This window comes from Rutilus rutilus (genome assembly GCF_951802725.1).
Source record: "Rutilus rutilus genome assembly, chromosome: 6".
Taxonomy (NCBI): Eukaryota; Metazoa; Chordata; class Actinopteri; order Cypriniformes; family Leuciscidae; genus Rutilus; species Rutilus rutilus.
Genome location: NC_140214.1, coordinates 11,017,909 through 11,032,172, shown reverse-complemented (window position 1 = coordinate 11,032,172; position 14,264 = coordinate 11,017,909). Strand labels below are relative to the sequence as shown.

The 14,264-nt window shown below is 34.6% G+C and overlaps 1 protein-coding gene across 7 annotated transcripts in view; it reads right to left on the bottom strand.

Moving 5' to 3' along the window:
- Positions 1 to 681: 681 nt before the first annotated feature.
- The window catches only part of crema (cAMP responsive element modulator a), a 14,235-nt gene continuing 652 nt past the window's right edge, over positions 682 to 14,264 (bottom strand). The window contains exons 1-8 of one of the 7 annotated variants that reach the window (XM_084410746.1): positions 12,721 to 14,264; positions 12,337 to 12,436; positions 10,894 to 11,010; positions 10,105 to 10,190; positions 7,894 to 8,042; positions 7,472 to 7,660; positions 2,979 to 3,135; positions 682 to 2,859 (exon numbers count right to left, since the gene is read on the bottom strand). The exon at positions 12,721 to 14,264 is cut by the window's right edge and continues 616 nt beyond it. In XM_084410746.1, coding sequence (XP_084266872.1) covers positions 2,715 to 2,859; positions 2,979 to 3,135; positions 7,472 to 7,660; positions 7,894 to 8,042; positions 10,105 to 10,190; positions 10,894 to 11,010; positions 12,337 to 12,426 — 933 coding nt within the window. In that variant the 5' untranslated portion in view covers positions 12,427 to 12,436; positions 12,721 to 14,264 and the 3' untranslated portion in view covers positions 682 to 2,714. Of the gene's footprint in view, positions 2,860 to 2,978; positions 3,136 to 4,502; positions 4,692 to 5,603; positions 5,851 to 6,024; positions 6,107 to 6,254; positions 6,289 to 7,471; positions 7,661 to 7,893; positions 8,043 to 10,104; positions 10,191 to 10,893; positions 11,011 to 12,336 lie in introns of those variants that run through there. The other 6 variants (XM_084410748.1, XM_084410747.1, XM_084410745.1 and 3 more) reach the window with 6 other exon arrangements.

Here is a 14,264-nt window from a genome sequence, read left to right as displayed (position 1 = left end):
CTGATTACAAAAGTCTCGAAAACACTCATATTCAACCCTCAGATAAAGCTAAAAGCAGATAAAGATGCTTTAGCTAAATACCTAGGCTATACATGTAAAGTAATTTGCTATAGTAGAAGTTAAGCGAGGAAATTTGAAAGAGAGAGAGAGACAAATAAACAGAAACAAGTATGCTTAAAGATTTTAGTTTTATTATTTTTGAGATAACTGACTGAAACCATCTTAAAACAGATTAAGCTTGTTTGCTGGTCTTTGATGATGGTTTAAACTGTTTCCCAGTTAGGCCCAGCTGGTGTTAATGCAGTTAAGACAGCCAACAGACCAGACCAACCAGGCTTGGAGATCATTTAAGATCAGCAAAGCATCTGGTTAAGAACGTGTGCAATACATTTTCAGAAAAAACAAATTCTTGAAGGTCACACTCACAGGATCTGTTCAAAAATACATTTACATTCAAGTGTGTACTTGTGTTAGTAGTGTTGTGCAAAAAAATGTTTGCACAAAAAATGCACAAGTATTTTTTTAGGATTTCCAAAAATGTGTCTAAATTATCTAAATGGGGGATATTTACTGTTTATATACAGCTAGCTATAAATACCACACCCTAAAAAGACCTGGTAGGTGAACACATAAATAATACAGCTTCTCAAAATTCAGGTTTGACCATGTGGGAAGATCATATACATTTACAAAAATATTTTATTAAAAATAGATGTCAGCGCTCTGTACAGTGTTAAAGAAAGGCAGGGCATACAATCTGTTATATTAACATCAATCTGAAGAGTCTAATTAAGAGGTTAATTGAAAACATAAGCTATTTAAATATCAAACCAAATCCATTTTCTGAACAGACTACATAAAATAGTACAGCATCAAAACACAGAAACATGATTGGCTGTAAGTGAAGATGAAGTCATGATGACTAGCAGTCTGATAAACAGAAGATACACACACACACACACACAGGCATCCTAACAGCTGAAATATGAGTTAGTGCCACCTGTCTGACTTAGAGAACCTGCACTTTTATTACTCATAAATGGCTCTTTACTTCCATACTTCACTTCTAATATTATAATAAACAATGAAAGATAAATTCATTACTGAGATAATATACAATATTACATCAAAAGCAATATTTGTGATGCAAGTAACATTCACAATTCATAATGTTACACCATTTTCCTTCCTTCACCATGCAAAATGTACTGTTCCTCACATTTTATGAAGTGGAGCACAGATAAACAAAGCATAAAAGCTGAAGTGTGTAATTTCTCTGCCTCTAGCATCACAAAACAGATTAGAAAAAAAAAGAATATTTTCAAACGGGTAGCTCCGCCTCAAACTCACTCCATTGGTTGATCCAAAGATGCTATTTTTGGGATGCTCAAACAAACAGAGCAATCAACCTACAAATGGCTAATTTATAGTTTGTCTGCATATTAACATACACTTTAAATTACAGACATGAGAAAATTGACAGAGAAGTGCTTATGCTTGTATTTCGTTTACTTGTACTCTCTGAATAAAAGTGTGCTGAATGAATAAAAGTAAATCTGTGTGATATAATAGAAATAAAAGGAGTTAAGAGCAGTCTTAAAGAGAGTTTGCCCCAAAATGAAAATTCTGTCATCATTTACTCACCCTCATGTCATCATGACTTTCTTCTGTGGAAAACAAAAGAGGATATTTTGAAGAACTGGTTTTGTCTAGCCAATGAAAGACAATGGGGTCCAAAAAAAAAGTAAAACATTTTTTTTTTTTATGTCATCTTTTGTGTTCCACAGAAGAAAAGTAGTGCTCACAAAATTAAAAGATTTGGGTGAACTATCCCTTTAAGCATTTACATCAATATTATGTAATCATCAACATTATGTCACATTTCTTGGTGAAGTTATGGGTCACTGTTACAATCAGCCATGAGCTCATGCCTGTTAATAAACAACTTAAAATAGTTCATTCCATCTAACACATAATTTCCCCGATATAAAAACTACTATGTGGAAACTGGTGTTTCACACTGCGCACATAAACAGCATAACCTGAATCTGGAATCTATACAGAAAACGAGAAAATAGTGATTTCTGGGGTACTATATTTACTATTTTCTTTATTAAAACCATAAATTATAAAATAAATATTAAAATGTACAAATGTGATTGAGAAATCTAATTTAAATATACATCCAATAAACTGCTTAAATCACCTGGATTCAATCAGACTTACTGAAGACAAACTCCCTACAAATGTAGCCTCCTGCATCAATGAATAAGTATTTTATGTTACTTCAAATGGGCTTACAGCGTATTTTCTCCATATTTATGCGCCAAAACTGTAAACATGCTGCTTATGTGCGCAGTGTGCAACCAGTTCACATCTACTCATCAAACTTAGCTTTTTTCTGATTTCAACTTAAAGTAAAGCTCATACATTTTTCCACACATATCAATGAAGACTTCCAGTTTTTTCGAAACACGGAGGACAGGAGTAATATATGCCAATCTTAAAATGTATGTGTGTGTGTGTGTGTGAGAGAGGATAAAATGCAGACAGCAGTAGACCTCAGCATCCTCAAAGCAACGTTAGCAACTTCTTATAAAAACATTTGGCTAAACAAACGAGCGAAAAACGATCAAATCCAGGCGGTGCGACAGAAGAAGAGAAGAGACAGGTAGTTTGTGTATCACACAGTCCTTGCGCAGTGTTTGTGAGGGCTATTCTTGCTTGTGGCAGTAGATGTCTTTGAGAGCTTTGAGCTCCTCTATGAGAGTCTTGTTCTGGTTTTCCAGCACAGCGACGCGATTCTCCAAACACTTGACATATTCTTTCTTCTTTCTGCGACACTCGCGCGCCGCCTCCCTACAACACGCAAATAAAAGGTCAAACAGGAGCAGGCTCAAAGAGATAGTTAAGCCCCCAAAAAGACAAATGGACGAGTTGAAGCACATGCACACATTGAGACTCAGGTGTGTGTGTACCTGTTCTTCATCAGGCGGACTTCCCTCTTGCGTGTGGCCTCCTCTGCATTCGGCTGTGGGCTGTGCATGGCCCCCGGCGACGCTGCCATGACGACACCTGGTGGTAACCCTGACGACGGGGAGCGGATCTGATACGCTGGCATGTCTCCTGTGGCAGCTACATGCACAAATAAACCAAAATGCATTATATATTTTGACAGATGAAAGGGGAACATTTTAAAGTTTGGCTGTGTGCATTCATTTACAGTGAAATTGGTTACACGATAGTTGACAACATGAACTAGCAATGAACAATACATTTACATCATATTAATCATAGTTAATGTTCATTTCTACATACATGTTAACATCAATGCATTAGAAACTAAAATGTACAATAGTATATTTAGAAATTAAACTGATTTTGAAATTAAACTACAAAAACAAATATGTACAAATTATTGTTCATGGTTAGTTTATGTTAGCATTTACAACTATATTGTAAAATGTTACCAATAATTGATGGTCAGTGATGCAACATACAATATTTTGATGGTTTAATCTGTATCTGAAAACTCATGAATGAAAAATGTAGATCAGTGGTGATATACTGTATATCCTTAGAACGTAAAATATAAAACAAAATAGTGTATAATTAATTATTATTGATAATAACAATAATTGTATTTATTTATTATTATTTCAAAACATATGGAAGCAAAGAGCTGAGTACACTGTGAAAATATAATAATAATAATAATATTCTGGAATATAATGGAATATAATCTGGCTATGGTTTCATCTGCAAAAGGTTTAAAACTCTAAAATGTAGATCAGAGGTGATATATGGGCTTGAGCTGAGACACCAAATAAATAATAAATAAAAAATTAAGTGCATAATTCCATGTTAAATTATGAGTGAATAAAGTAGTTTAATTTATTGTATAATTAAATGTATAGGTTCATATAATTCATTATTATTGACAATAATTATACTCAACAACACCAACAATTACTATTATTATTTTTATGTATTATTATTATTTCAAACATATGGAAACAAACAGAAATCACAGTTGTTGTTATCTTGAGAAAACAGTATGTAAAAATAATAATAATCATCATCATTATTTTTGCAATGGTTTAATCTGATTTTTTTTTTATCTATGAAAAAATAATAATAATTAGATCAGTGATGATATATATGCTTGAGCTAATTAAAAAAAATCAGTTTCATTATTATTAATATTCATTTCCAAACATATGGAAGCAAACAGAGCCCATAAAGTAAGTTGTTATCTTGAGAAAATAGGATATGATAATAAGCATTATTTTTGCAATTCTTTTTTGACACTTAGCCGACTAATAAAGAGGCACATAAAACTGGATCTAACCAATCAGCTTTGACTTCTATTGTAACCAGGTTTAAAAGAGCAGGTCTAATTGGACTCATTAGTTTATGCAATAAATCCAAAACAGTAACAATGAACAGAGCAGTTATATAAAAACTATAACATCCACCCACACAAACAACATTAAAAATACCTGAAGTAACATTCAAAACCCCAAATATAAGTATAAGGTCACTGGTGCAGTACAGACAGTTTTAATGCAGCTATCAGTCAATGTTCCCAGCAGTAAACGTCCTTCAACAAACTGGATATGCCTTGACTTAACGTGCATGTGTGTGTGTGCGTTTGTTATCAGACAATGTGACAAAATGCTGATGTCACTGTGTGCGTCGTTGCCCAAACCCCCGCCCCATTCCCTCTCCCTCCCTCTCTCTCTCTCTCTCTCCCCGTCTCGGCTTCGGCAGGCTTCCAGGAAACAGACTGACGTCAAACAGAAAGCTCCTCCCTCCTCCCCCCTCATTCTCTCTCTGCTTTTGTCTGCCTCTCTCTCAATGATTCATGTGTGTGAATAGACAGGCAGATTTCCAGCCTGATTTCGTAAAACAGGAGCATGTCAATGAGTGTGTTTACGACCGAGAAGTAAGTTTCAACCACTTAAAAGGACACAAGCAAAAGAAGCCCGAAAACAAGTGTCATTCTTCCACTTTCTGATGTCCCACTTTCTCAGAGTGTTTACAAACTTTCGCACATGATATAACTTCTGTTTATTTGTATCAGTTTTGTAGGATTGTAATATTCACTATATTAAATTTCATTATTATTAATAATCTAATATTATATTCACTACATTAATTACTTTTGAGATTGTTGACATGTTCTGCAGTGACTGCTCCATATAAAAAAATTTAAACAGCATTTCATAATTATTATTGTTTAGTTTTATATGTTTATAATAATTACTATATTTATAATTATTATTATACATCCATTATTAATAAACTCAAATTAATTGGAATATATAGAAACATTTATTTACTACACCACATAATTTAAATTTACAAGTAAAAGGCAAAAAAGTTAAGCAGCAACTACATAAAAACTAAATGAAAGTTTAAATAACTACCAATATTCACTTAAAAAACAATACAAAGCAATGTCTATTTCATCATGCTACTAGCTTATTTACCAAATGACAAAATACAGAACTTCATAAATGCACACAGCATATATACATTAGCATCACTGATTTTTCCCTCTTAAAACACACACATGCACACACATCTCTCTCTCTCACCTGACTCGGTCTCTTCCCCGGTCACTGCCATCTCTATGCTGTAGTAATCCAGTTGTGATTGTCTTTTGAGCACTATCTTCTGTTTCCTCTTTATTTCCTCTTAAAGCTCTCTCTTCCTTTCAGCTGGTTCACTGAGTGAGTTTCTCTCTCATAGACTCTCTCTGACTGTCTGAGTTTGAGTTGTGACACTTAATGTTTTGCCATTAACCCTCCCTCCCTCTCTCTCTCTCTCTCTCTCTCTCTCCCTCCCTACGTCCTTCTCTCTCTCTCTCTCAGTCAGATTACAGGTTACTATTAAGGGCATTGACATCACTATGACATCACGGCAGTCTCACAGGGAAATAACACACTCCCTCTGGAGAATGCCCCCCCCCCACACCCATGCGTGTGTGTGAGAGAGAGAGAGATTGAGAGAAAGAAGACACTAGGTTTGTGATTAAACTTCTATGCTTAAATCTATGGCCTGAGGAACATTAAAACTGATTTCTAACAAGTCTCTGCAACTGCATGGAATTTAAATGTTTAAGTTCATGGTAAAAGAGAAGGGAAGAAGACAAGAGAAGGAGGGATATGTTATTGAGTATGTATTTTTAGAACATGGTGACGCAAAAGCATTGCAGCTCAAACAAAAGGATACTGTGCCCATTTCACCTCATAACACTACACAGGCATCTGAAATGGTCATCTACACACACACACACACACACACACACACACACACACACACACACACACACAGAGACTCACACGTCAGTCGTCATATTACTCTGTTTACATAGATGAATATCTTTAAGGATATCTCTAAAGGCCTTTCTGTTTCAATCGGTGGGAAATCATTTGAAACAATCTATCTATTCTTATGTTCTATTGTGCTCAGAGCTGCTGTTTAAAATGTTCCATCTCTGTGTCAATATTACAATTTTACCAGGAGCAAAGTATAAAACATTTATTTGTAGTTACTTTTATTGAACTAACGAACACAAAAACATTAGACTAGTCACTTTGAGGAAAATTTTTTTTAATGAACACATCTCTCTTCACTGCAAAAATATTGTCTTTATCAGTATTTTATTTATTTTTTGCAGTAAAATTATTTAAACCCCTAAAATAAATAAAACTTGCTTTAGGAAATATATATATATATATATATATTTTTTTTATATATATATATTTTTTTTTTAATATTTATTTATATATAAATACGTTACTATTTTATATTTCTTTTTTATTTTATTTTGGATTTATGCTTAAAAAACAATAAAAACAACTATTTGCAAATAGGGTAAGATAAACTTAAAATAAGTATATATTCTCTAATATTCTCTGAAAACTCATTTTAAAATATCTCAAGGATGTTTAGATATTTTACTGAAAATCAAGACCAAAATACTGTTTAAGAAAATTATTTTTACAATGTTCAACACAGATACTTTACCAGGGTTTACCAGGGTATCAGGGCACTTCTATTATTATTGTTATTTAGGGTAATATTCAAATAAAACATTGGATTTCCAACCAATAGTTCACATGCTGAAACTCTTATCAAGGAGATTTTCAACCTTATTTTGTACATTTTGTAAATGTCATTTCACAAAAAAAAAAATAATAATAATAATTCTCACTTCCAACACAAACTTGACTGCAAATCTAACTAGATTCCCACAATGCAACGTGTATATTTATTGTCCTTCCACAATCAGGGCCTGCTATCAGCTAACAGCTCATATACACACTTTGCTGAAATTACAACAATTTTAACATTTTGTAAAAGATTTTTAACCTCTTTCTGTCTGACTGACTTCAGAAGAGAAGTGATGTGGTTCAGATTAAAGCATTTAAAGATGTTCATAAAAGTTCCAGTGTCTTACCCTGAACGAGCACCTGTCCAGCACTTAGCAGTAGCTGTTGGCCAGGGTCTCCAGGCTGGGGGCCGTACTGCAGGATAGTGGCCCCAGGCTGGGGTGTGGCGGGGCTGGGAAGAGTCAGAGCCTGAACCCCTTGCAAGGCCTCTCCTCCAGGGCCGGCCAACTGTATCGCTCCACCCTGAGTGATTGCAACTGCACAGACACAAAACAATAAGACAGTTTATCTTCAATTTCCCAAACACTTGCTATAACAACTGATAAGAGTTTCATAAATTTGGGAAACACTTGTGCAGTATCTAATGTGTTGCTGTTTCGTAAGTAAGGGCTGATGAACAACAAAACCCTTCATTTTAAGGGTAATCACTTGAATTGACACGTCATGCCACACAATGTGATAATTATTTGAGCAATGAACTCAGACGTACTGTATTGCCCTGAGCTGGTCTGGTAGATTGAAGATGGTGCCGTCACCGTAGCAACACTAGAGGTGGGCGGGGCTTCTTCCTCAACTTTCTCCTCTTCCTCGATCTTTGGCACAGCAGGTACATCTGATGACAACTCATTAAGAATTTTCCTGAAAATGCATTTGTAAACTAAAACATCAGTATCTGTCACGAAATGTCAATACATTCAGACAAGAACTATCATGTGTGTGGGTTTCTGGGTATTATTGGGTTTGGAGTATTTTGTTGTTGACTCCAGGGACGAAATGAATGATGTCAAGTTATATCTGATTGGTGTTTTTACGTAGCTAATACTATCAAAAATAATTTTCGTTAATTAAAATAAAGCTGAAAAAAATCTATTATAAATATTAGATGAAACACTTTAACCTAAAAAAAATAAAAAAATAAAAAAATAATAATAATTAAATCTTAGAAATGCTGCCTTGTTTTAACTAACCGAACTTCAATCATGACAACTCTTGGAATAGTAATAGTATGGACTTGCTACTGTTAATAGATACACAGACTCACTGCTGTGAGCATGTAAGATATGCTGCTGCTGCATGAATGGATATGTATAAATCCCGTAGCAGATCTAGGCAGGTGGAGCTGGGAGAGGTGGAGGGTTTCAGAGGAACTCTGATAATTAGGGGTGGGCGGATCGATCCTGAAGTATCGATACTTTTGATACTGACGTGATATCGAAAAGGATCGATCCTCATAAAAATATCGATCCAAATGTGTGTTTTTTTTACCAGTAATTTTTTTATTAATTTAGCACGCAATTCAGTGCGTAAAATAAGCTTCCAAGTGGAAAAATAAGCGAATGTTAGCGGATAATTGTGTAGGATAGAACTTTTTCTCCTAGTCATCTGGACACAAGACGAAACCAATCAATAACAGACAGCGTTCGATGCTGGTGCTTCGCTGAGCTCACAGGCACAGTGCGTTTGGGAAACGAAGCCTTGCTTAGATGACAGAGAAACAATCGGGAGTTATTTCGCACTAAACAAACCAAAAATGTACATAACGGTTCAAAATGTTGATGTCAGTAAGATTTTTTTAATGAAATTAATATTTTTATTCAACAAGGATCCATGCATTAAATTGATCAAAAGTGACAGTCAAGGGTTTTACACTGTTAAAAAAAAAACTACTTCATATAAATGCTGTTCTTTCAACTTTGTTCATCAAATAATTCTGCATAAAATGTATCATGGTTTCCACAAAAATATGAAACTGTTTTCAACATTGATAATAATAAGAAATGTGTCCTGAGCAGCAAATCAGCATATTAAAATGAATTATTAATCATGACTGGAGTAATGATGCTGAAAATTCAGCTTTGATCACATGAATAAATTACAGTTTACTATGACATAGAAAACAGATAGCCTATTTTAAATTGTAATATTACAGTTTTTACTGTATTTTTGATAAAAAAAATGCAGAAGAGAATTAAAAATCTTACAGACCCCAAACTTTTGAACAGTAGGCTACTAGTAGGCTAGCACTATAATTAGGGTCACTGACTAATTACAGGCGAGTTGAGAGCACAAATCACAAAATATTTAGTAGTCATGAAAACGTATTCAGATTTAGCATATTAATGATGCATTCACCTCATAAATCATGACACACTGCTCTAGCACAGGAAAGTGCATACATGTTCAAGTGCATGCTTTTAAAATGAAAAAGTATTGGTATCGGTATCGATATCGGCGATGCTGGCCCTGTATTTACTTGGTATCGGATCGATACCGAAATTTGCAGTATCGCCCACCACTACTGATAATGCGCTGCAGGACTAGCTTACAGCAAACAATGAACCAGACTATTTAAATGTTGGGCAAGCAATCTCATTGGCTGCAGGATCAGCAGAGGCCAATCAGCTTGTGTCATGCGCTAATGATATGACTGCTTGTACAGGACCTGTCAGCCTGCACCCTCTAGAGTTTCATGACTGAACTAGATATTAAATAAGTTAAAGTTGAAGTATTAAATGACTAAAACTAAATAAAAATGACAAAAGCATGTTAAAATTACTAAAACTTGAACTAAAATGAAAACTGAAAATATAAAAGTAAAAGCTAATTCAGTAATAGTAAAAGCTAATAAATATTAATAAATACTATAATAGTTTATGAATAATGCTAAATTAACACTGTGTCGTTCAAGAATGGATCTCACCTATAAGACGGGCGTCTGGACAGAATCTCCCTCCTCTTCTGAGAATCTGATGGTGTTGTACCTGGGCCACCGGTATCAGAAGCTACCTAAAAACATTTAAACACACATATGCACTCGCCTTAATGCCAAATGAGTCTTTAAAAGAATCACATGTGGAGGGGAAATTTCAGTGAATAACTACTTATATTTCTGGGTGTTCTTTACACACATCTTTAGTATTAGCTCAGCAGTCATAGAGACTATATAGACGCTTTTTCATCATTTTAAGGCTTCATTGAATGAAAAAAAGAGGATATTCTTTAGTGCTAGATGAAATATGTATTTTACATATGTCACTATAGATAACAATTGTGCCAAGTGACCATGAGTTTTCTATCTTCTCCTGAGCAGATTTGTTTTGTCTGACGTGGGCTTTGTGTGTGTGTGTGTGTTACCAAGAAGATCAGATGCATTTACTCTCACACAAATCTCATTACCGTTCTATACAGCTACTCTCACTCTTCTTGTTACTATGTCAATCTGCTTCTCCTTCATCCCATTGATCCCAGGATGAGTAAACGTGCCCTGTGATTGGCCACAGCTCTAACTGCCTGCAATGTGATTGGTCAGCCTCTCCAGGTGAAGGAACGGGTAAATGAATAACAGGATTGCGCTTGAATGGCTCACAGAACAGCACACATTATGGTTTAATAAGTGTGGACTGTATAGATGGTAACTTTTCCTAAGGCTTATATTTACACCAGTCCTGTACAAATGTATTACATACATAAAAAACCTGTATGTGTGTACCTGCACAGTTTGTATCTGAGGTGACTGTATAACAGAGGGCTGTGTTGTCTGAATGACTCCCTGCACATGTAGTGTCTGTCCATCAGGTAATGACACCACAGCTACACCCTCGTTCACCTGAGAGAGAGACAGACAGAGGGTAAGACATGTCTGAGGCTGTTTAACCCAGTGTTGTTATTGTTCAATTCTGTCATCATTTACTCATTTCTTTCTTCTGCTGAACACAAAAGATGGTAACCACTGACTTCCATAGTATTTTTTGGTCACACTTTAGATTAGGGTCCAATTCTCACTATCAACTAACTGTTAACTATGACTTTTGCCTCAGTAAACTCCTAATGACTGCTTATTAATAGTTAGTAAGGTAGTTTAGGCATTGGGTAGGATTAAGGGATGTAGAATGGTCTCTAGAATTAGAAATGGTCATGCAGAATAAAGCATTAATATATGCTTTACAAGTACTAATAAACAGCCAATATCCTAGTAATATGCATGCTAATAAGCAACTAGTTAACAGTGAGAATTGACCCTAAACTAAAGTGTTACATCTTTTTTTCCAACTATGGAAGTCAATGACTACCGTCCACTGTTTGATTACCAACATTCTTTAAAATATATTAACAGAATAACAGAAACTCATACAGGTTTGGAACAACTTTAGGGTGAGTAAATGAACTTTGGGTAAACTATCTCTTAACTAAAACTAAAAATATATATTTTTAAATGAATTGAAATAAAGCTGAACTAAAATAAAATATAAATATTAGATTCAACAAAAACTATAAACTAACTTAAATACAACAAGCAACTAACTAAAATAAAAAAAGTTTAATTAGAAATACTAAAATGACTAAAATTGCAAAATTGGCAAAAGTTAAACTAAAATTAAAACAAAAAATATAAATATAAAAGCAAATTCAAAATATTAATAAATACTTTAATAGTGTATATAATACTAAAATAACACTTGTTTAAACACACTTTTAATACAATAAAGTCATTTTGCACAATCTTTATTTTTACATTTAGTCTGTAAATATTGCAGTCTAACAATACACATAAGTACCATGATATTACCATGTTTTTTGGACACTGTATCATAATATTACCATGTTTTTAATGGTATTATCATAAGTAACTTGGAAATCCACATTAATACCACGGTATATGAATATGATAGTCAAACCATATTTTTACTATGGTTAGGAATGTGTATTACAGTGTCGGTTTAATTGTAAATAAGATTTTGAAACATTTTTCAAAATGGTGGTGGTGGGTGAGGAGAGACTCCTGTCCTGAAATGATTATAAAGTGCTTTGGGTGTACAATAGTAGATAAATTCTTCATTCATTCACTTTCCCAAGATTATTCAAACATTAATGTATGTGTGTTCAGTTTGGCATGATCTTTATATACAAAATGAAACAGACGTCATATCTGTACCTGTGTGAGTGAGTCAGAATCTGACTGTATCTCACTTGTAATTTTCTCAGTTGCACTGGCTTCCTGTTGCGCTATGGTTGCAGTTTCCATGGCGATCGGCCTAGCGACAGAGCAGAGAGGAAATGCACAGTCAGCGCTCTGTACAGTCATACGTCACAAGATTTTAAAAAGCCTAAATTGCATTTGATGCAATAATCCATCATTTCAGCCAAAGGTTTGCCAATCGAGTGGTCCAAGATGTGAGGCAATAAAACTGTTTGGTATTAGTGTTTGTGTTGATATGTATATGTTTTTTTGAGACTTGTGAAGAAGTTTCTTATTTTCCACAGTGGATTTTTCACCTGCTGACAGTGTAAATGGCCGTTTTAGCCTTATATACAGTACCTGCATCAGGGTGAATTGTGAAACATACCCTTCCACGATCTTGTGAGAAATGAAAAATGCATGAAAAAAAAAATTAGAACAGAGGGCCAAAGCTTCAATAATATCTACCAATGGACTACTTGCACAACTACTTCCGTGTTCTAGTTAGTACCTACAGCGCACCTACATACATGAGAATGCAGATTATCACTTTGTTTTATGGCTCCCAATAGGGGTTATGCAGAGCGCCCAGCGTTTGAACCGGAAAACAGGTCTAAGCATTTCCGCTTTTCATTGCAGCCAACTGATCAAAACAATGAATAATGATCTCTGTATAAATTATCTTGAGCCTGCCGAAATGTTCCTATAAATATATTTTCTTTCCAACTGTGCGTTCTGAATAATAAATAGGCTAAATATATTTATCCAGTAAGCTGCAGCAGTCCTATATGCTGGTCTTCACATTAACAGTGTTTTTCTCTTTCTGATATTTCATACCTGTTGGGTTTACATTTTTAAATGAAATCAACTATTAAAAGGATTGCTTGTGTGCGCTGGTGTTTATTCCAGTCTTTTAAAATAGCTGAATGTATGAATGCTCGCGAGGTGCCTGTAACAAGGTTAAATAGGCTAGGCTATTTAATCAGTGACATACACAGCAAAGAGGAGAGTGACAGTCAACTACTTTGAATATTAAAGCATTTTGGGCAAAAACATGTAAGTAGTGAAAAGATTGACATTGAAAAATGACACACAATGATTAAAATATTTAATCCAAATAAATAAATGTTCGTGGTGGTTCGTACTGGTGTTATTCATCTGTTCTCATACACATCAGCGTCGCGGTGAAATCATTTTTCTCAGATCGGCTTGGGTTGGATTAAAACTTCATGTTCCGATGAGTTTGGAAAATTCTGCACACAGTAAACATCAGAATATACCTTCTCCTGTCAATAAAAATTGCCACATTTTTAAATCTTATTGGGGACACTCATTTTAGGTGGTGTTTGTTCAACCACACTTTGACCACAGTACATTGAAGGTAAACATAACCGGAAATAAGTGAGATGTACTATTTCCAAAGGGAAGTGCGTCACGAACCTCAGTGCAAGTGGTCCATTGGGTTTGATTAGGACAGAGGGACTTTAAAATCTAAAGACCTTGAAGGGAAAACATATTAATTTTCATACAATACTACAAGAGTTAAATTGCTGCAGTTAAACATAAACAAAGAATTCTAAATAATGAAAAAAAAAGAAAAAAAAATTATATGTAAAAAAATGTATATATATGTAATTAATAGTTGTTTTTTATGGGGTAATTAAAAATGGCACGTCACGCACACAAAAACGGAGCGCGCTCTAACGGCCGCGTGCACTTCCTTATTTTCTCTGAATGCTTCTTGACCAGTGCACAAACTTATAAACTATTCTAGATAGCAGACTCGTACAATTTATGAGGAAATATATTTTACTCGACTGCTTTAGTAGTTTATTGAGACTGTTCCTTCCTATGTTGATTTATGGCTGTTGCATTATGTCAGCGCTCTCTGTTTCTTCTGACAG